The sequence below is a fragment of the Arvicanthis niloticus genome, chromosome 20 (genome assembly GCF_011762505.2).
Source record: "Arvicanthis niloticus isolate mArvNil1 chromosome 20, mArvNil1.pat.X, whole genome shotgun sequence".
Taxonomy (NCBI): domain Eukaryota; kingdom Metazoa; phylum Chordata; class Mammalia; order Rodentia; family Muridae; genus Arvicanthis; species Arvicanthis niloticus.
Window position 1 is genome coordinate 9,317,492 of NC_047677.1, and position 22,248 is coordinate 9,339,739.

The window sequence follows — 22,248 nt, forward strand, 5'->3', positions numbered from 1 at the left end:
TTCATATTCACATCATGTTTACTTAGCAAAATAGCACAAGGAGTAACTTTCTTGTTATGGCCTATGACTTCCCCAGCCACGGAATTTGGATTTTACAGTACTAGACATGAGTCTCTTCTAAAGAATGTGCTTCAACTCAAATCAGAAAGTACTATTTTTGTTTTCTTTAGGATCTCTAATTTGACATAAGTCTTAACATATTTACTTTTGAGTAACCAAGACAGGTCCCATAATTTGTTTTTGTTCCATCTCACAAGTTTTTTAGCAGATTTTTAAGTCTTTCGTATCCAGCAAAATTTATCGTACCTCTTCATGTGGCTAAGCAATTGTACTAACTTACTATGCCATCCTTCTTTCTAAACTTTTGAGAACATGTTTATCTCTGAACCAATAAAATAAACAAGTGGGGCCTCTCTTATGTCCAAATTTGTCAGTAAGGCCTCTGTTTATTTTAATCATCTTTCAAACCCTGATATTTATGAGGGCCTTGGCTGGCGAACACCAACTGTCATTAATGGTACTTATGAGCCAGTCTGTTAGACACTGGTTTCCCTCAGACTACTTTGGATTATGCAGTATTTTTCTTAAAGAAGGATGGGTACTCAGTTTTCCCACCGAATATCTGATCTATTTTCTCATAGCCTCATGAGCTAGGTTGTTAGATACTTTAAATTTTCCTCAATTTAAGTAAGTCAGATGCAGAGCATTTAAGATTGCCATCTATTTCGTGAAAAATGAACTTTCCCTTCTCTATTAACGGTAAGTACAGAGTGTCATCTCCTATCCTTTCTACTTATTCCAATTCTCATTTAGAGCCCCCCAGTTAGTATTGATGTACTTTGTCTTCTCTTTTCCTTATACTCTATCAGCTTTAAGAAATGGAAAGTGAACATCTCTACTTTATCACCTATTTTTTTTTCTCCTTTTCTGGCTAATTTTTTATTACTCCTTTAAGCAGCTATGTGGTTTTTTTTAAGACAGAAATCTCAGGTTACTTAGTGTGTCTTACTGATGAGAGTATGGCATGGGATCAATGTTATAGTCAGCATATGATCCTGCCACACAGTGGTTAATTTTCTGAAATTGTAATATATTCCTTAGTCATCAGCCTTTGGGGGCATGTCCTCATAGTCATGTGGCAAAACTTATTAATCAAACAGGTTTGTCACTCTATATAATACAGAAGGAGATTGACAAACTGAGATTCTTCTCTTGAATACTCCACATTCAGGCAAACAGTCTTAGTAGCATGTCTTTTTACCCAGAATAGGGATAATGCAATATATAACACAGCCAAGTTACATACATTTCCATACTACATGGAGAATTGATGCTATCTTTGTGTATATTCTACCCTTGGACAGCACTTAATGTGTAATTTCTGTGTGTTTTTTCTCATTTATATTTTGGAATCAAATACTAGGTTAATTTGAAATATATGTGCATTCAGCATATGTATTTGAATAACATATCCATTTGTATTCATGTTGATTGTTCTCAGCATGAATGAAAGATTTGTGGAGGTGATATATAAGATAGGTTAACTGGTTAGATTTAATTACTCTACCCATATACATAAACATCATGTCATATATGAAAAATAAAGTTTTATTTAAAAACATAAAATTGTTCACTACAATAAGACATCTTTATGCACTTACTTCATAAGTAATAAAAGCTGGCTTTTCATTGATATGTAGACAAGGTATCAAAATGAATTGGTAGATAAATAAAAGGAAGTTTATTTTCAACTCCATCAAGAGTAGTAAACAATGAGATCTTGAGGTTCACTTCCTTTTATTTGTAACCTCTAGAGCACTTGAGTTTGTTAAGTTATCATTTTCTTACTTTAATAGTGTTGTTATCTTTCTCATTCAAAAATTACTTCCTTCTCTTCTTTGTGCTTCCTACATAAAAACTTTCTGTACCCAACCTCTTAATTTTATCAGATTTTGATCCATCAATTGTAGGCCTTGCCTTGATGTATCTCCCACTTTTCCAAACTCTTTTTGGATGGATGCCTAAATGAGTAGGTAAGTGAGTGAATGACAGCTGATTCTAGTATGAATTCCTTGTTGGCTTCCTAGATGTGTGGAATGACTATGTCCTAGGAGTAGGCTCCAGTTGCTTCTTTGTGTAGCTTGTTTCTATTGTTGAGTCTGCCCCTGAAGAACGAATACATTTTCCAAGTTCTTAAGACTAATTTTTCTTTCTTAGAAAAAGAAATAATAGTGGGTTTGTCTGGGATTAAATGTGGTAATTCATATGAAGTTCTTAATATAATACCTGACTTACATAACATAATTAAAGAGTATTGCAATGATTATTCTAAAGCTGGTCTTTCCCTGATTTATGAACGTGAAACCTGATCATAATTTATCAGAGTACACTGAAGCACATTTTTTCCTGAGGTTTTGGAGAAGGTACTCTTAAAACAAGGAAATGTTACTTAGCCTCCGCAACTATCAGCACATGAAAGCCTAGAGAATAATATTGTTAACATCAATACTCTGAAGGCGCTAATTGCATTTTTTTTTTTTTGGTGTTCTCTAAAAAGAACATTTGTTTTGTAAAGCTCTTCATGTTTATCAAAATAATACGGATGCATAAGTAAAGCTTCTTAGCACAGAAACCAGTGTCATACTAGAATATTAAGATACCCTGCATTACATTAGATTATTATAATGACATGCTGCATGCATTAGAATATTATAATGACTTCCTGCAATGTTTGTTTCCTATTCTTCTTTCATACATTTCAACATGATCTTGATGTCTTGATGTTTCTGCTCTCTCTTGCACTCCAAGTCCTTACCGGGCACCTCCTCAACCAAATCCATCCCTCCTCCATTTCCCTTCAGAAAAAAAGCATGCTTCCCAGGAATATCAACCAAACATGGCATATGAAGAAGAAATAAGCCTAGGCACCTCCCCTCATATAAAGGATGGAAATGGCAACCCAGCAGGCGACAAATGGTTTCCAAATCAGGAGGAATCAGAGACAGCCCTTCTTTCCACAGTTATGAGTCCTAAAAGACAGCCAAGCTATACAACCATTATTTATACATAGTTCTAGGTCATAATTTATAATCAGCCTCCTGATTGTTCTTTCAGTCTCTGTGAGCCCCTGTGAGCCCAAGTTAGTTCATTCTGTGTGTTTTTCTTGTACTATCCTTGATACCTCTGGTTCCTATAGTCCTTTTTTTACCCTCTTCTGCAGTATTCTCCAAGTTCTACACAATTTTTGGAGATGGGTCTCTGCATCTGTTTCCGTCAGTTGATGGATGAAGAGTCTCTGATGACAATTATGCAAGGCCTATTAGTATAGCAGAGTATCATTAGGAAACATTCAATAGACTTTTTTTTTTCTTTTCTGATTACATTTCCTTCTATCCTATGTTTCTCTGCTATCCAGCTTCTGGTTCCTGGCTGTCTTAGCTAGGGTTTCTATTGCTGTGAAGAGACATCATGACCAAGGCAAGTCTTAATAAAAGAAGTTATCTTGGTAGACTCTTGTTTGCTGCAGATGAAGTGTCTTTCCCCATCTCTTTTAAATAATTCTGGTTGAAAGTAGATTTTTTAGATATTAGAATGGTTCTATCAGCTTGCTTCTTGTGTTCATTTGCTTGAAAAATGTTTTCCTGCCTTTAAGTCTGATGTAATGTCTATCTTTGATGGCTAGGTGATTTTGAGCATTTGAAGAATGTACCGTGTTTTCACTTCCACTCTGTTAACCTATGTCTATTTATTGGGTAATTAAGTTCACTAATATTGAGTTGTATTGAGATATATTAATGACGAATTATAGTAAATTTTTAATATTTCGTTTTGGGGGTTGGTGTTGATAGTGTGGTGTGTGTGTGTGTGTGTGTGTGTGTGTGTATGAATGTTTCTCTTCTTTTGCTTTTGTGAGATTATATATTTTGTATGTTTTCACGGGTGTAGTTAGTCTCCTTGGGATGGATTTTTCCTTGTAATACATTTTTATAGTGTTGAATTTATGGGTAGATATAATTTAAATTTGATTTCTTATGGAATATCTTTTTATCATCTATGGTGATCAAAAGTCTTGCTGGTTATAGTAGTCTGAGGTGCCATCTGTGGTTTATAAGTCTAGGTCCTTCTGGGTTTTAGTGTTTCCTTTGAGCAACTGGGTATAATTCTAATACTTCTGCCTTTATATGTTACTTGGTTGTTTTCACTTGCACTTATTAATATTTTTTCTTTGTTCTCTAGATTTAGTGTTTTACATATTATACAGTGGGGAAAACTTGCTTTCTGATCCAATCTATTTGGTGTTTTGTAAGCTTCTTTCACCTTTATAGGCATGTCCACTTAGAGTTAAGAAAATTTTCTTCACTGATTTTGTTAAAAATATTTTTGGTCATTGAACTTGAATTATTTTCCTTCTTCTATTCCTATTATTCTTAGATATGATATTTTCATAGTGTCCCAGATTCCTTGATGTTTTGTATCAGGAATTTTTAAAACCGAACATTTTTGACTGACATATCAATTTCTTATACTGTATCAGCTATGAAAAAGAATCACTTTTTCATCTAGCATTCTGTCGGTGATACTGTGTCTGTACTTCCTAGTAACTTACCTAGATTTTTCATCTTTGTCATTTCCTCAGTTTGTATTTTTTTGTTTTGTTTTGTTTTTGGTTGTTTGTTTACCGTTCTTTTTCCTTCAGATTTTAGAATGTTTTCATTTTCTTAAACTTTTTTTCCTGGGAACACAATTTACTTTTTTAAAATAACTTTTATTTATTTATATCCCAAACTTTATCCCACCCTCCCAGACCTCCCTTCCGAAAGTTCTTCACCTTTCAGCTCTGAGACTGATATCTTCTCCCCTGCAAAGCCCTTCTCTGAGTCATCAAGTCTCTACAGCACATTCTTGTCCACTGGGACTAGACAAGGCAGTCAGTCCTCTCCTTTGTATATACCAGGGGCCTCTGACCAGACTGCTCTTTGGTTGGTGGCTTAGTCTCTGGGAGCTCCCAGGGGTCCAGGTTATTTGATAGTATTGCTCTTCCTATGGGATTGCCATTCCCTTCAGTTCTTTCAATCCTTCTGACTCTTCCATAGGGGTCTCCCTCCTCCTCAGCTTCTTCTAGCCTTTCCCTAATTCAACTATAGGGATCCCAGATTTCAGTCCAATGGTTGGGCATAAGTATCTGTATCTGATTCAGTCAGCTCCTTGCTGGGCCTCTCAGGATTGCCTTGCTAGGCTTCTTCCTGTAAACATCAGTAATAGTGTCAAGCCTTAGACTCTTCCCTTGAAATGGATCCAAAGTAGGACCAGACACTGGACCACCTTTCCCTTGGTCTCTTCCATTTTTGTTCCTGCAGTTCTTTTAGACAGGGTCAGAGTTTTGACTATGGGATGGCAACCCCATCCCCCGACTTGATGTCTTGTATTTCTACTGTAGGTGGACTCTAAGAGTACCCTCTCCCCACTGCTTATCATTTCATCTAAGGTCTCTTCCTTTGAGTCCTGAGAGTTCTTATCTCCCAGGTTTCTGGTACTTTCTAGAGGGTCCCCATAGCTCCCACCCTACCCTTGAGATTGCATATTTGCATCCATTCTGCTGACCCTCAGAGGGCTTTTCTCTTGTCTTCCACCCCCAATACATAATCATGTTCCCCTATTCCCCTCTTCCTTCCTGCTCCCCCACAGATCTCTTCTTCTCTCAGCCTTCCTGATTGTTTTCTTCTCTTTCTCTTAAGTAGGATTTAAGCATCTGCAGTTGGGCCCTCCTGCATATTAATCTTCTTGAGTTCTCTGGATTGTATCCTAGGTATTCTGTACTTTTGTTTAGCTAATATCTACTTATTAGTGAGTACATGCCAAGCATGTCCTTTTGGGACTGAGTTACCTCACTCAGGATGATATTTTCTAGTTTCATTCATTTGCCTACAAAACTCATCATATCTTCCTTCTTAATAGCTAAATAGTATTCCATTGTGTAAATGAACTACATTTTCTGTATCCTTTCTTCATTTTGGGGACAGCTAGGTTCTTTTCAGCTCCTGGCTTTTACAAATAAGGTCACTATGAACATAATGGAGCATGTGTTCTTGTAGTATTGTGGGGGATCTTTTGGGTATATGCTCAAGAGTGGTATAGCTGGGTCTTCAGGTAGATATATTTCCAATTTTCCGACGAATCTCCAGATTTATTTCCAGAGTGGTTGTACCAATTTGCAATCTGACCAGCAATGAAAGCATGTCCCTCTTTCTCCACATTCTCAAAAACATGGGCTGTCACCCAAGATTTTGATTTTAGCCATTCTGATTGGTGTTAGATGGAATTTCGATGTCCTTTTGATTTGCATTCCCTGATGGCTTTAAAATTTTCTTATAGTGTTTCTCTGCCATTCTATAGTTTTTTAAATATATTTTCAATATTAGCTTTCTATGATATCTAATTTAGATCTTTTCCCAATCTCTAGGTATGAGTTTTGTTTTATACAACATCCTTTGCCTTATAGAAGATTTCTAAAGGGATGGTAATTCCCCAGATGTTATTTTTTTCTTTTATTGGATATTCTATTTACTTACACTTCAAATGTTATCCACTTTCCCATTTTACCCTCCAGAACCCCCTTATCCCATACTCCATCCCCCTGCTTCTATGATAGTGTTCCCCCACCCACCCACCCATTCCCACCTCCCCACCCTAGCATTCCCCTACTTTAGGACATCAAGCCTTCAGAAGACCAAGGGCCTCTCCTCCCATTGATGCCTGACAAGGATATCCTCTGCTTCATATGCGGCTGAAGCCACGGGTCCCTCCATATGTACTCTTTGGTTGGGGGTTTAGTCCCTAGGAGCACTGGGAGGTCTGGCTGGTTGATACTGTCATTCTTTCTATAGGGTTACAAACCCCTTCACCTCCTTCAGTCTTTTCTCTAACTTCTCCATTGCTCAGTCCAAATGTGCTGGCTATCCCGTGTTTTTGTTTTTCCATATGAAGTTGAGAATTTCTCTTTCTATGTTTATGAAGAGTTGTATTGGATATTCATGGGGAATGCATTGAACGTATAGATTGTAAGATGTCCATAATTACTATATTAATTATACCAGTCCATGAGAATGGGAGAAATTTCTGTCTTCTGAGGTCTTCTTCAATTTCTTTCTTTGGATACTTGAAGTTCTTGTTATACAGATCTTTCACTTTCTTGTTTAGAGTTACACCAAGATATTTTGTATTATTTGTGGTTATTACGAAGGGTATTGTTTCCCTAATTTCTTTTTCAGCTTGTTTAACATTTGTATCATGGAAAGCTATTGATTTATTTGAATTCATTTTAAATTGAGCCTCTTAACTGACATTTTTTTTTCAGCTGTAGATGTTCTCTGGTAGAATTCTGGAGGTCACTTATGTATTTATAAAATGTCGTCCACAAATAGTGATATCTTGGCTTCTTTCTTTCCAATTTGTAACCCTTTGGTTTCCTTTTGTTGTCTTCTTGCTTTAGCTAGACATTAAAGTACTATATTTAATACATACAGAAAGAGTGGGTATCTTTGTCTTGTCCCTGATTTTAGTAGGATTGCTTCAAGGTTCTCTCCGTTTAATTTGATGTTGGCAGGTGGTTTGCAGTATATTGCTTTTATTATGTTTAAATATGTGTCTTGAATTTCTGATCTTTCTAAGACTTTTAACATGAAGGGGTGTTGTATTTTGTCACAGTCTTTTTCAGCATCTAATGAGACAATCATGTGGATTTTTTTCTTTTTAATATGTTTGTATAATGTTTATGTTGGTGGATTTGCCTATATTGAATCATCCCTGAATCTCTAGGATTAAGCTTACTTGATTATGGTGAATGATCATTTTGATATGTCTTGGATTCAGTTTGCAATAATATTATTGAGTATTTTTACATTTATTTTCAAAAATGAAATTGGCCTGAAGTTCTATGTTTTTGTTGGGTCTTTGTGTAGATTTGGTGTCAGAGTAACTGTGTCTTTACAGAATGAAGTAGGTAATGTTTCTTCTGTCTCTATTTTGTGGAATAATTTGAGATGTGTTGGTATTAGCTCTTTTTTGAATGTCTAAATTCTGCACTAAAATCATCTGGCCCTAGGCTTTTTGGAGTTGGGAGACTTAATGACTACATCTATTTTCTTAGGGATTATGGTATTATTTAGACAGTTTATTTGATCTTGATTTTACTTTGGCATGTAATATCTTTCAAGAAATTCGTCTATTTCATCTAGATTTTCCAGTTTTGGTTCCAGGCTATTGTAATAAGATCTGATAATTGTTTTGAATTTGTTCTGTGTTTGTTATGTCTCCCTTTTTAAAAAACTGTTTTTGTTAATTTGGATACTGCCTCTGTCCCTTTTATTTAGTTTTGCTAAGGGTTTATATGTCTTCTTGATTTTTCTCTAAGAACTAACTCTTGTTTTTTTTTTAATTCTTTGTATTGTTCTCTTTGTTTAATTCATTGATTATAGCCCTGAATTTGACTATTTCCTGCCCTCTACTCTTCTTAGGTGTGTTTGCTTTCTTTTGTTCAATGATTTCAGATGTGCTGTCAAGTTGCTCATATAGGATCTCTCCAATGTGTATATGAAGTCACTTTTAGGGATGAAATGTTTTGTAGGTATCTGTTAAATCTATTTGATTCAGAAATGGTGAGTTTCACTTTGTCTCTGTTTAGTTTCTGTTTCAATGAACTGTTTTGGTCTTTAGTGAGAATGAGTTGTTGAAGTCTTCTACTTCATTGTGTGAGTTTCTATATTTTTTTCTTCCAAATGTGGTTGCCCTAGCATTTGGGTCATAGATGTTCAGAATTGAGAATTTATCTTTGTGTATTTTGATGAGAATGAAGTGTCCTTCCCCATCATTTCTATTACTTTTGGTTGAAAGTCTATAGTACTGGATATTACAATGGCTACTCCAACTTGTTTCTTGGGACCATTTGCTTGAAAAACTTTTTTCCAGCCCTTTACTCAGGGGTAGTGTCTGTCTTTGTTGCTGAGTTGTGTTTCTTATATGCAGCACAATGCTAGATCTTATTTATGTATCCAGTCTGTTAGTCTGTGTCTTTTTATTGGGGAATTGAGTCCATTGACGTTGAGAGGTATTAAAAACCAATGATTGTTAGTTCCTGTTATTTTTGTTCTTCAGGGTGGTATTATGTGGGTTTGATTCTCTTCAGTTTGTTGTGAGATGACTAATTTCTTCTTCTTCTTTTTTTTTTTTTTTTTTTTTTGAGTGTAATTTCCCTCCTTCTGCTGTACTTTTCATTCTAGAATCCCCTGTAGGGCTGCATGAGAAGAAATATGTTGCTTGAATTTGATTTTGTTATAAATTTGTGTTTGTTTGTTTATAGTTTTATATATTTCCTTTACCTGTTCCCCAACCCTTTGTCTCTCTTAAAAAAATTCCTCTTATTGTTTATTTATTTTTTAATATCTTTTAAGGTAATTTATTCATTTCTTTTTTAAGAGCCTCCATCATATTCATAACATTGGTTTTCATGGTGTGTGTATGTGTGTGTGTGTGTGTATGTATGTATGTATGTATGTATGTTTCTGTGTTTCAGCTGTGTTAAAATATGGCGGGTTTGACCTAATAGGATAGCTGGATTTTGGTGGTACTGTATTGTCCCTGCTACTGTTGATTGTGTTCTTTCCCTGGTCTGTATGCATGTGGGTTTGTGGTAATTTAGGTTTAGTTTCTGAGTTTGTCTTTATTGATGGATATATTTTCCCTTGGTTTTTATTTCTAATTAGGTATTCTTGACAGAGTGACCTATAGTTCTGGTAATCAAATAGCACTTATTCCTTAGGGTGTTTCTGCTGGTGTTTGGAGGACTGTATTACTTCTGGGGTTTGGGGTGAAGGCATATCCTCTGGGATCTGAATTATGCAATGTTGCTTGACCTGTGTATTTTAGGGTATTGTTGTAGTATCTGGCAAAGGAGGGGATTTTTGATATTCTGGGTACTGATGTGGCCTCTGGGTTCCATGTACTAGAATGGCTTCTGGTAGAGCAGAGAGCTGCTAGATTCCAGGTATCTGACTGGCCTTTGATAATGGAATCATGGGCTGGAAAATAAACTATGGAAGAAAGTGCTGTTGGGGAACTGTTAGGGGTCTGTGGAATCATTTGATATCTGTGAGTAGGATCTTTGGATTCTAGGCCTCAGCTAGAGAAGTGGGCTTTTGAAAAAGTTACTTCCATCAATGTTTAGAGCATCACTTCACCATGGATATGTGGTTGTAAAGTGGGGACTTCAAAGCATTAGTGTTTTAAGCTATTTAAAACACAATGGAAAATTAACAACTTTATGAAAATTGGAAATCTTATTTTGTCATGCATGTATATTGACTCTTAGCAGCCTGTTCCTTTCTAATGAGAAAGAGGAAGGGAATATGTCTGGGTAGAAGGGATAGAGAGGAGGATCTGGGAGGAATAAACAGAAAAAACTATAATCTGAACATAGTGTATGAAAAAATCTATTTTCAATAAAAGGAAAAAATGTGGAAAAGAGCAAAAACTAAAAAGAAAAGAAAAAACTCATTTTCCAATGTGGTTTAAGCAATGCTTTGGGGATTTTTATTAAATGAAATTAAACAAATTAAAGGAATACAAACAAACTTTGGGGTAGTATTCAGCAATCATATTTAAATGACTCAATGAATGTTTTATCCATTTAAAGATTACATGTTTAAGACAAACTCTTCTGTATTTTTAAAAGTATATAATTTATTAATAAATTCTTATAGTGTGTATATGTGTGTTCACATGTACACATGCAGATCCACAAATACATAATCACCTGTATGAATGATTGTTGGCAGTTTGCATGTACAAGTCAGAAAACTACTTGTGGATGTCATTTTTTTTCTTATCTTGTGGGTCTCTGGTGTGGAACTCAGGTTGTTAGGCATGGTTGCATGTGTCTATACCTGCTAAGCCATGCTGTTGGCCCAGAAAATACTTTTTTTAAATTTTAAGCTAAATAGTTTGACATAGTTATTGCTGAAATTGCAATTCAGCCCATATATGTAGGCATATATAATAGATAAAAAAATGATTGTTATGGCATACAGCCAAAACAACCGTGAAATTTCAACATGAATAATGTCATTTACTGTATGTACAATGGCTTCATTTCTTAATCCCCGAATTTTCTTTTCTTTTCTTTTCTTTTTTTTTTAAACTAGTGATGATTGAGACTGATGTAGAAATCTGGAATCACATAGGAATGGATAAATAAATTAAATCAGCTCTTCAGGGTAAAGAATGTTGTTGATCTTGCCACAATCATTACAGAAATTCTCGTGTGTGAAGTCTTTAGTTATATTTTACTGGTGACTTAGCACCATTTTTTTTCTTTTTTTCTTTTTATGTTTCTCTCTACAGAAAGCTGACCTTGCAGTTGCTCCACTGGCTATTACCTATGTTCGTGAGAAGGTCATCGACTTTTCAAAGCCGTTTATGACACTTGGAATAAGTATTTTGTACCGCAAGCCCAATGGTACAAACCCAGGCGTCTTCTCCTTCCTGAATCCTCTCTCCCCTGATATCTGGATGTATATTCTGCTGGCTTACTTGGGTGTCAGTTGTGTGCTCTTTGTCATAGCCAGGTAACATGCTCACTTTTGTGATTTTTTTGGCAATTGTTACATCTTTTTTTTAACTAATAATTGTCAAAAGTCACAATCTCCTTTCTTGTTTTTCTTTCTCCTGGGGTGCCAACTTCTAAGATTTACCTACTTCTAAAAATTACATAAGTATGCTGCCTTTTGGGGCAAAAAAAAAAAATGCTGGTTGTGTCAGTAAGCTGCAAATGAGATAGGAAATTTTTTTATCTTTTTAAACAAAATCTAAAGAGTCCTAATTGTTAGAACTTAGTTTTCTTCTGCTTTAATTGATATTATAATTGTCTCAAGATTCAAAATTTTATGACTGCCATATTCACACTGAATTCCATAATGTTTTTGAGATTATATATTTTGTGGTAAAAAGAATTAGGATTTTAGATGTAGATTTCTATGTTGATACAAATTTTCATAATCTATGACTATATGCATTTATATGCCCCTATGACTTAGTCAAAGTTAACTATGAAATCCTCTTTTTCAGTTTTGTTATTAAGATGTTTTAGAAAATCTTTGTCCTCTGTTGAAATTATATGATAAAGTCAATATACTTTTCCTAGCAGTAGAACTTAATACTTTTTCATATAGAAAAAGAATGAAATAAAGTGCATATAGCATATTTTACATATTTATATTATGGTAAATGTATACATAATTATTTTTTAATTTATCATTTTAATTAATTAGTTTAACATTGAGATTTGATTATTTAAGATCACTATAGTATGTATTTATTTGTACTAATCAGTCATAAAGCAATTGAAATTGTATAGTAGAGATTCTTAAAGGTTTTATTTTTTCATAGTATTTTTATTTTTCCTTGAAATTTGAATGTAGAGTTTAAAGCACATAATATTTTAGTTTCTGTTTTTCCATGATCAATAATCATGGAAAATATATCAAGATCATTTGTAGTGTATTTGGATAAATAGCATATCTGTTGAGTTAATACCACAAACCACACTACTTTATATTTGTAGAATTAGTGCAATCCTAGAATACTTTGCAGTAGAACACAGAGCAACCATTCTTTTCTGTCTTCACATGAACCTATTCTGCATAAATAATGCCTACAAGAAAGACTCCTAACACTGTCCTGAGGAAGCATGGAGGAACTATTCATGATAAAAAAGAAAAAGTACAACTTATATTGGAACGTATGAACTAGATTCTTGAGTTCATTTTCCAGCTTCAGATATATTAATTAATAAAAGGCATGTATTAATATAAGATTTTCTAGCTGTCCAAAATATTTTTATAACTCTTAGATTTTGTCAAAAAGAGATGTTAATTTGAGGTGTTACTTTATTGATTAAATAGATAATAAAGAAAACCTCATTGAAAAAAATTGGCCTTTAATTGCATTTGAAAATACAAAGTCATGTAGTTTGCCATTTTTCATTGCTTTATGCTTAAGAAAGTTTCTGACAATATTTATTATTAGTTATTTAATGGGCAGTCTTAAAATCATCCTGCTGCTGCTTCTTACTCAAAGATGGGAAAATAATCTAAATAATCTATCAAATATCTAAATAAGTAAAGCGAAACAAAATTTTATCAGAAAACTCATAGTTAATTTATTAATGAATGTGTGATACTTAATAGTCTTTGTAAACAGTATAAAGCTATACATAAGTTGTCAGAATGTTTGCTTATCATTAGTAATAATGGCTTGTCTAAAGTGTGTCCCATTATTTAAAATAAATGCTAAAAATTAACATTAGCAGAAGATTGACTACATTCAGGTTAATTTCTAGAGTGAGCCCCAAATTCAAATGTTGTATAAAATTTGTTTTTCTAGTATTAATGCAACCTGTGAAATACAAGTTCAGAAGAAATGCATTGGTAGGACTTAATTGCCCTTCTAAGTATAGCAGAAGTATAATATTTGTTTTGAATTTTAAAAAATTAGAACATTTTCATTTTACTTATGAGTTAAAATTATATTATGCAAAGATATACAATGAATCTCTGACATTGTTACTGAAGATGTGTTCCCCCCCCCCCTTTGGTTTTTCGAGACAGGGTTTCTCTGTGTAGTCCTGGATGTCCTGGAACTCACTCTGTAGACCAGGCTGGCCTAGAACTCAGAAATCCACCTGCCTCTGCCTCCCAAGTGCTGAGATTAAAGGAGTGCGCCACCACTGCCCGGCACGCGGTATTTTTTAATATTTATATTTTTATTACATTCTTTGATATTCCATTAATATGGAAAGGAGAAAGAAACCTATTTAATGGTGGTGTTCTTTGCTGGCAAGGCATATGCCTAGCATTTGCCTAGTGTATAAAAAAAGCAGTATACAAACAAACAAATAAACAAAACACTTAGGTTTATATCTTAATTTTTGTTAATGTTGCTGTGATAATATGCAGTGGCCAAAACATTAAAAAAAGAAAGGATTTATTTTTAGTTCATATTAGAAGCCACAGATATCACTGCTAGGAAGTTGAATCAGCAGCTGGTCACAATATGATTGCACATAGCAGATAGCTATGTGTAGTTTAGTCTCTGTTTTGTGCAGTCTAAGTGATCAGGCCAGAAAAATTGTTGCATCTACACTTAGGGTGGGTTTTCCCACTTCTCATAATGTAAAAATAAAATTCTCCACAGGTGTACACATATATTTATAGATTTATACACATATACTAAATATATTTTATATACATATATAAATATTGTATTATATTTTGTTTATATTGTGTTAAGAATTCTATCATGTGATACTTCCAAGAAAATATTTGGCTGAATATATTCTTGCATTAAGCCCTATTATATAATATATATGTATGTCTGTATACACATATATATATATGTTTTTAGCAATCTAATAAATATTTATATTATTTCTAAATCTACACTTTTAAAAATTCTATATAATTACAATTATCATTTAAGAATATTTGTTTTATAAAAATTTTAAACTCAATACAAGTTGGTAACATTTATTCTTTTAAAGCTCAATTTTAAAGTACATAACTTTGTTTAGTCATTAAAATATTTTTCCCATACTTTGATTACAAAGAAACATACCTACAAGTACTTTACAAATTTTCTAGGGACATTTAATGGTTTCCAAGAAAACAATGTTTCAGATAACTTTGTATTGTTTACTATATCATATGGCCTTTATAAACATCTGAAATATTATTTGTAGCATACTGACACAATCAGCATTCTTCTCTGAATTAGTAAAAAAAAAGTTGTTTAGGCATAGATGTAAGGCTGAAATATTGCTTTCTAGACAACAAATATCCCTGATCCACAGATCTTAACAGTTACTCTTGACAGACATAAATAATTTTGTCTGTGACAGGGTTCACTGTTCACTTAGTTATACTATTTCTTAGTCTTATCCATGTCTTTCTGTATCCTTTGCTTTAATTTAGTTACATTAGAAGTGAGATATAGTCACAAGAAAAGGCAGATTATGGCACCCACCTAAGATGTGTTTCACCTTGCTTCAAATATTTCCCACATTAAACAAATATAGACTACTAACAATAAGTTATTTATATAATGGGTTAATTTATTTCTTATTAAATTAAATTCCCATAGATAGCAAAGAATTTCTTTCAACCATAGATATCTCAAGGGCAACCAGACCTCCTGAAATTCTGTATCCAAATTTTGTTTGGGAGTTTGTACAGTTTGGAATATAGAGAAGCATAATGGACATTAACACCAAAATGAAAGGAATAGTTATGTACACATTTTCCTCCAACAGGATTGATGTCACCCAACAGTTACTCACCAAGCACGGTCATGAAATGAACTCTAAACAACTTGAAAAGAAATACAATTTTTGCACCAAATTTTATAAGAATCTTGATGCACAACTATACTTTAGGCCCCATATCTGAACAAAACAATATTAACCCACAGGAAAAATATAAATAAAGCCAAATAATATTAATTAATTTGTTTTTTCAACAGAATAGCAACTATTTGATGTGTTGAATATATAAAATTTTATTTACTAAGTTAAAAACAATATAGATTTTATATCACTTACTTTTTATGATTTTTAGAATATTAGAACAATAACTGTTAGATTGTTGAGTAAAGCAGTAAGGAATTTGCTCTTAAGTACTTAAATCTACTTAAAGGTTTATAATTGCACTTATCTCTGGGAGTCTCTTGCAGTATATTTTAGTTTTAACATGGCTTTTTGTCAGAAAAATATCAAGCTTTTGTCTCATGTGGAGTCCTTATAATTTAAAAGCAAAGCTGTCTTTTTCTTAGAACTCATTGGTTTTAAACAGTATCTTTGATGGTTTGCTGACTTTGGATTCTCATGTCCAAAATGCTCACATTAGCATCATCGACTTTGGTTCCTTAGCCGTATGCAATAGCTTTTATATCTCCATTGCAATGATTGGTGATATCTTATGCACACTGGCAACAATGGATTATTGCATACATAGGAATGGATAACTGTTTTGGTAGATGTTCAATGGTAAAGTAATTGACTGTCAGAAAGACTGTTGCCAATTTAAAGTGAAATGTCAATTTTGTTGTGTGCCTATACCACCAAGTTTCCAACCTCTTACTCAGGACACCATTTAAATTTTACCATTCTTTAGCATTGCATTAGGTAAAGTTTTGGTGTATTTTTAAAAATGTGATTTTTCAGAGAGGTAAATTTTATGGAAACATATTTGCTAGTTTCCTTTCCATTTAGCAATCTTTCTAGAATGTTTTCAAAAATTAGTTTTTAGTAATTGCTGTTCCAATATGCCTCTTACACACATGAGAAGGATCACTAAAACTGATTATGTATTAAGATTTGTCTAAAGGTCAGCAGAGATTTCATCTAAAGTCATTTTCAAACTACGGGCTGAAATGGCATCATGAGTCTAAGACTACAGGGAATTTATTTCCAAACCTCAGGAGTTACTTGCTAATCCCATTAGAAAACAATACATCCTTTCAACTTCAACTTACAAAATGGCCATTGTTGTAAAGTAGATATTGTGACATCTTTTGTTGTGTTACTAAAACAAAGCCAAAAGCTACTAAGTGAAATCACCTATGATAAAGATGTTATGTAGGTATTTCAGGTAACAGAGATCTTGACTGTTCTCATAGGACTATAAAGAGGAGGTCAATTCTAATACCTAGAAGTAGTAATAAACATGTTTTTCAACTCTCAGTTTTATAATTTCAGTTTTATAGAATTCATTAAAAAATAGAAATTAGAAGAAAAATAAGCAATGCAAAGACAAGATTACAGTGAATTTTTAAGTAACCTTCTGTATTCAAATAATTGTTGCCATTTTGATTTGAGGAACTTTTTATACCTTTTGATAATTTTTGTATGTCTACAAAATTATTTTCCAAATAAAGTTAAATTATTTTTTTCTTTCTCCCCCTGTTTTCCCTTCTACTTGCTTTGTAGTCCTCTGTGTCAAACCCAAGGCCTTGCACATGCTGGACAAATGGTCAGCTACAGATGTACAGTCAGGCTCCCAAATTACTTTTTCTTAAGGTTAAGACAAAATAAATATCAATGAATCAGAAGATATTTAATAGTCCAGTTTTTCTAATGTTACATATGCATCATTTGCCTTTGATATCTACTCTTGATCCAGTGACACAATTAAGACCAGAGACTCCTACAACACATGACTATCATTTCTAGGTCATTGTTCAGTACGCCCATTTTACAAATATTATGACAATGAGCTTCTGAGATCTATGTGCAACCTGTAATGACTTGTTTCCATTAAGGAGATATATAATATCTAATTTAGCAAATCAAAATGTTATACAATAAATATGTCATTTTTAATGTATTGAAGTTTAATGTTTATCAAGTTATAATATTAAAAATTTAGTATTTGCAGCATAGTATGGCCCTGGCAGTTGCCACTATATACTCTTATCTGCTATCAATTAGTTTAGGCTGAGTTGTTAGCAAACCAAGAGCAATAAATACTACACAAGGTTACTTCCCTGTCCTTTTATCTCTTCTATTCATTCTACCCCATTTTGTTCTCTTCCATTCCAGTTTCTTTTATTCCTTTCCATTCTGTTCTGTTCTGTCCCACTTGAACCCCCTTTATTCCTGTTCTGCTCTGTGTAATTCTATTCATTTCTCTTTTTAGACTTTGAGAAAGAAACCCTATTATGAGTCTATTAAGAAGCTCCAATTAGCTAAGGAAAATGAAGCATACTTTCCACAAACCATGTACTTATTCCTCCATGTTTACTTGTTTCCAAGCAGCTGCATTTCCTCAGCTGAAGGTTCTGCAAAAGGCTCTTCAGAAACTGCCCCTTACATGGCTCATCTTGTCAACTTTCAAAACAATGCCTCTGTTTTCCCAGACACTGGAAAAACTATTTGCTTGGGAGGGAGAGTGGTTTAACAGTCACACTAACAAAGGTTCTTAATTTACTAGCCTATATAAAACAGTGTAATTTTATTGTATTCCATGTGAAGCAGTTAAACTTCCATTGTCTACTCAACATAGGCCAAAGTATATGCAGCTCTACTTTAAAACAATAGAGTGCGTGCAAAAGGACCATTAAAACACCAACAGAAAATACACTAGTGGTTTTGTTTTGTTTTCTGTATATTTTCCAACAACAAAAGGGGTGTTTCTAAAAGGCATTTTTCTTCAAAAATATTAAAATAAGTTTTAGGTACTTTTCATTGTAAATGTGACGTTTAATTATGTCTTAAAGCTATTGCCTTACTGTCATTACATTATTTCATGAGTTTTCCCCAATACACATTCTCTTGTGTATTTCTGTATGTAGCCTTTTTTCTCTAATCCATGTGGAAGAAAGTTCTGAAATAGAATAAAAGTAGTCTGAAGTGTGCAAACAGGTTACATTGATAATCACAGAGACAATGATTTATTCTCCTATGTTAATCAACTATGTATTCATAAAGTAATATTCACCAGGCCCTGTTACCCACCTCTGGCACAAGGAAAAGTAAAAGCGTTTTTCTCTTTTTAAAGTTATCATTTGTTATTACAGAAGGAAGGTTTTTCTAAAGAAACTACATTTAGAAGACTCGCTGAAAATACATTAAAATGAAAATTGGGTTATGCTATTTCACTTAAAGTGTTAAGCTCATCTTCTGATTTTCCTAAAATTAAAAAAAAAAAAAAGCTTTTATTATCACTTTAAATTTTCAAACAATGCTTTAGCATTTTCTCATCCACATTATCTGTATACTCTTAGACAAAACAGATAATTTCTTAAAATAACTTTTAGGTACATGTGAAAAGTATATCCATTTTTTATTTTGCTAGCCTTACAAGTAAGAAATATTAAAATATATTTTCAGAAAGTTCAGCATGTAGACAAATACATCAGTAAAACATGGTGCCTATGCCAGTCCTCTGGACATAACTGAATTCTCTTCTTAAAAACTGTTAGTTTCATTTGGTTAAAAAATAGCAAGTCTTTGTGAAATTCTGGAGAAAATCAAATGCTATTTTATATTATTTTGATCCCCTCATAATTTATGTATGTGGGAGAAGTTCCATTAATATTAAATGAAAACTAAAAGAAATAATTAGTAGTGATTTATGACTTTATTTTTTCAAGTTATATGAAATAATGCACTCTATTCAAATTATTAATGAGTAGGAGATACAGCATCATCAGCCAGTACAACTTCATTCATTAGAGCATGCCACAGCACCTTAATTACTATAATTTTTTACATTCCATTACATAATTACATCATTCAAATTAAATTGTTTTCATATCAATCCTGTTGCTTATGTGTACATGGAAATAAAGAGATTAACCTCATACTCTTTGTGATAAAAAAATCTCACTAATGTAGTAATTACGTGAATTCACATTTTCAAACTAGAATGAATATATTTACCTAATGTACTTTGAATACAGACTTTCATTTATAATCTGCCAAAAGCATAATTTTACAGTTTTTCTAGCTTAGATATTACAGGTTTTGTTATCTTTAGAAAAATAATATACAGACCTAAATTAATTATTTGACAAAGAAGATCTATTCCCTTCTGTTCCAACTTTTTTTCCACTCCAAAATGATAAGATGAGGTGAATGAGCTTACAAAAAAAAAAAAACCTTACTATTAAGTTAATGCATTTAATATTTGAAGCAAAGGTGAAATGGTAGGGTTTTCAATGTTACTGGCATGATAAATATTATAAACAGTTGGGCTACAACTGTCATCTAAGTTGGTTCAGAATATGCACCTGAATATTATTTTAACATAATAAAATTAGGTAAGTGTTTCCTGGCTTCCCTTACTATTATTGGTATTCAGCTTGGGGTCGGTGGGAGGTTTGTTTCAATATAAGCTTATCCAATTGCTAGACTAAGTTTGTTATTTGAAAATAATCAATAAAACCTGAATTTTGTTTATAAGTAGATATATACAAAAGAGTCCTACTCCTAGAAACAAGTTCATTATAAAATGTTCATATTACTCTTTCAGTTTTAATTAGGGCTTCAAATCAATCCATCAATTGAAAAGGTTTGAAAGTTGTTTCAAATCTAGTTGTAGAAACTTTAACAATACTCATTTTAGTAGTTCTTAATTTGGATAAAGTAGAGAAAAGTAAAATAATTGACTTCCAAACATATTTCTGATTTCTTAGGAACTTTGAGGTATTCACAGTACACCTACATGATATTAATATCCTTTAGTGATTTGTTGATACAATATGCTACCTTGTAAGACACTTATGATTTGTTGATATAATACACAGTGTATATACCTAACCTTAAGGCATTTTATGATTTGTTAATACAACATACCATATTATAATATTAAGAATATTTCATTGATCTTTATATACTTCATCCAGAGTATACATATGTTTATTAAGACACTTTGTCATTTGAAGAACCATTATGTTATATTGTAACATTAAGGCACTTTATTGATTTAATACCACACAGTATATTTTCACGACATTTCTGACTTAGGTGAAGAAAACAGAAAGTCTACAAATGAAAAAAAAAATCTGGAAATTCTTGCAAAAATAAAACTTATCATTACAATATTAGTTAAAAATATGTACCTTGCATGCCTATGTCTACTGATGAGCAATATGTTCTGTAATCTAGATAACATCAGTTAAATTGTTTTTAATAGTTAAATTATGCATTTTAATCCGACATTACCTCTCTTTTGAGTGTCATTTTTATATAAGAAGGAATAGTCTTTTTCATGCTAGTGTAGTAGACACCTCATGACTTGATATATCAGTCAGCCAGCCTTAAGGCTTTGACGCTAGACTCAAAACTTTACATATCCTTAGTGTGTATATTACAAGCTTACCTCTGTTCTGTAAGTCTACCAGGAATATTTTAAATGAAAGATTGCTTATTTTTATTTCAAATAACAGTCTTGATGTTTAGAATGTTATTTGAAAAATATTTAACTGGACAAGAGATAATTTGTAGGAGAAAGTTAAATTTTTGTTTATGCACCATTGAAATCTGAGCCAATTTTTTTTTAGTAATTCTCAATTTAAAGCCACTCTTATTTGAATGTAATTGTGCAGTTAAATTATTGATAGCCATCTGGTAGAATAGCATTAAAACATTGTATAATTTCCAAGGTAGATTTTAATTTTTCAGAATAAAATTAATTTTTCTTTCATGTTGAAATCTATCTATATAAAAACTCAATGGTAACAGTCTTATTATTTTCATAAATTTTTGAATAATATATAGATGACTATAATAAATATTTTAAAACCACAAAATAAAGAATAATTACAGACAAAATTAAATAAAAAACATATTGCTATACAGGATTATCAATTTTAAATACATTAACATTGATTAGTATATCATATTCTGTTGTTGAAGCTAATTTTCTACAAATGTTATTTTTAAGTATGAGTCTTCAGAAAGCCCTATATTTCAAAAATGATCATTATTTTATTATGTTTAGTTTCTTTTCCATAAATTAAATTTATTTTCATCAATACATTACAAATCTGTGTATGTTATTATTATTATCATTTCATTAATCTTCATTGATCCATTTATAGATTTCAAATAAAATGTTTAATAGCTTATTATCATGATTTATTTGTAAAGTAGTCTTAGCACTTCATACCTAAACTAGTGATTTACTGGCATTAAAGGTACCAGTTAATGTCCATGTTAAATAATGAAAAATGTATTTATTTATTAAGGAACATTATATGTTTTAGTAATATACAGATAATTTATTAATTGCCTGTATCAATGAAGGAGTTTTTTTTTTGTTTTATAGCCATAGCAAATATTCATGGTTTAAATATCCCAGCTGTGGTCATTATCACCATAGCCAAAGGTGTCTCTGGACACAGCATTTGGAAAGCTACATGGAACTGTCTTTGTAAGTCAGGGTGAGGGAACTTTAGCATGCCACTCCTCTACATTTCCAGGAGAATGGAAACAGTAAGATTTAAAAGTGTATTGCAGCAGACCATCTGGAAAGTGCTAATCCATAGCTGTGTAGAACATTGGAGAAGAATATTTAGAAAATAGGAAGGGTTGGAGCCTAGAAAGCATGGCAAGAGCAATTTTATTTAACCAAGTTATATGAAGCATTTCTAAACAGAAATTCTGATTAACTTTTAACAACATGAGATACATTGATATCT

At 32.5% G+C, this 22,248-nt stretch overlaps 1 protein-coding gene across 5 annotated transcripts in view; it reads left to right on the forward strand.

Annotated features, from left to right (window-relative positions):
- Positions 1-22,248, forward strand: part of Grik2 (glutamate ionotropic receptor kainate type subunit 2) — a 630,456-nt gene that overhangs the window by 457,844 nt on the left and 150,364 nt on the right. For all 5 annotated transcript variants that reach the window (XM_034524652.2, XM_076917171.1, XM_076917172.1 and 2 more), the window contains exon 12: positions 11,395-11,618. In XM_034524652.2, the coding sequence (XP_034380543.1) occupies positions 11,395-11,618 (224 nt within the window). The remainder of the gene's footprint in view (positions 1-11,394; positions 11,619-22,248) is intronic.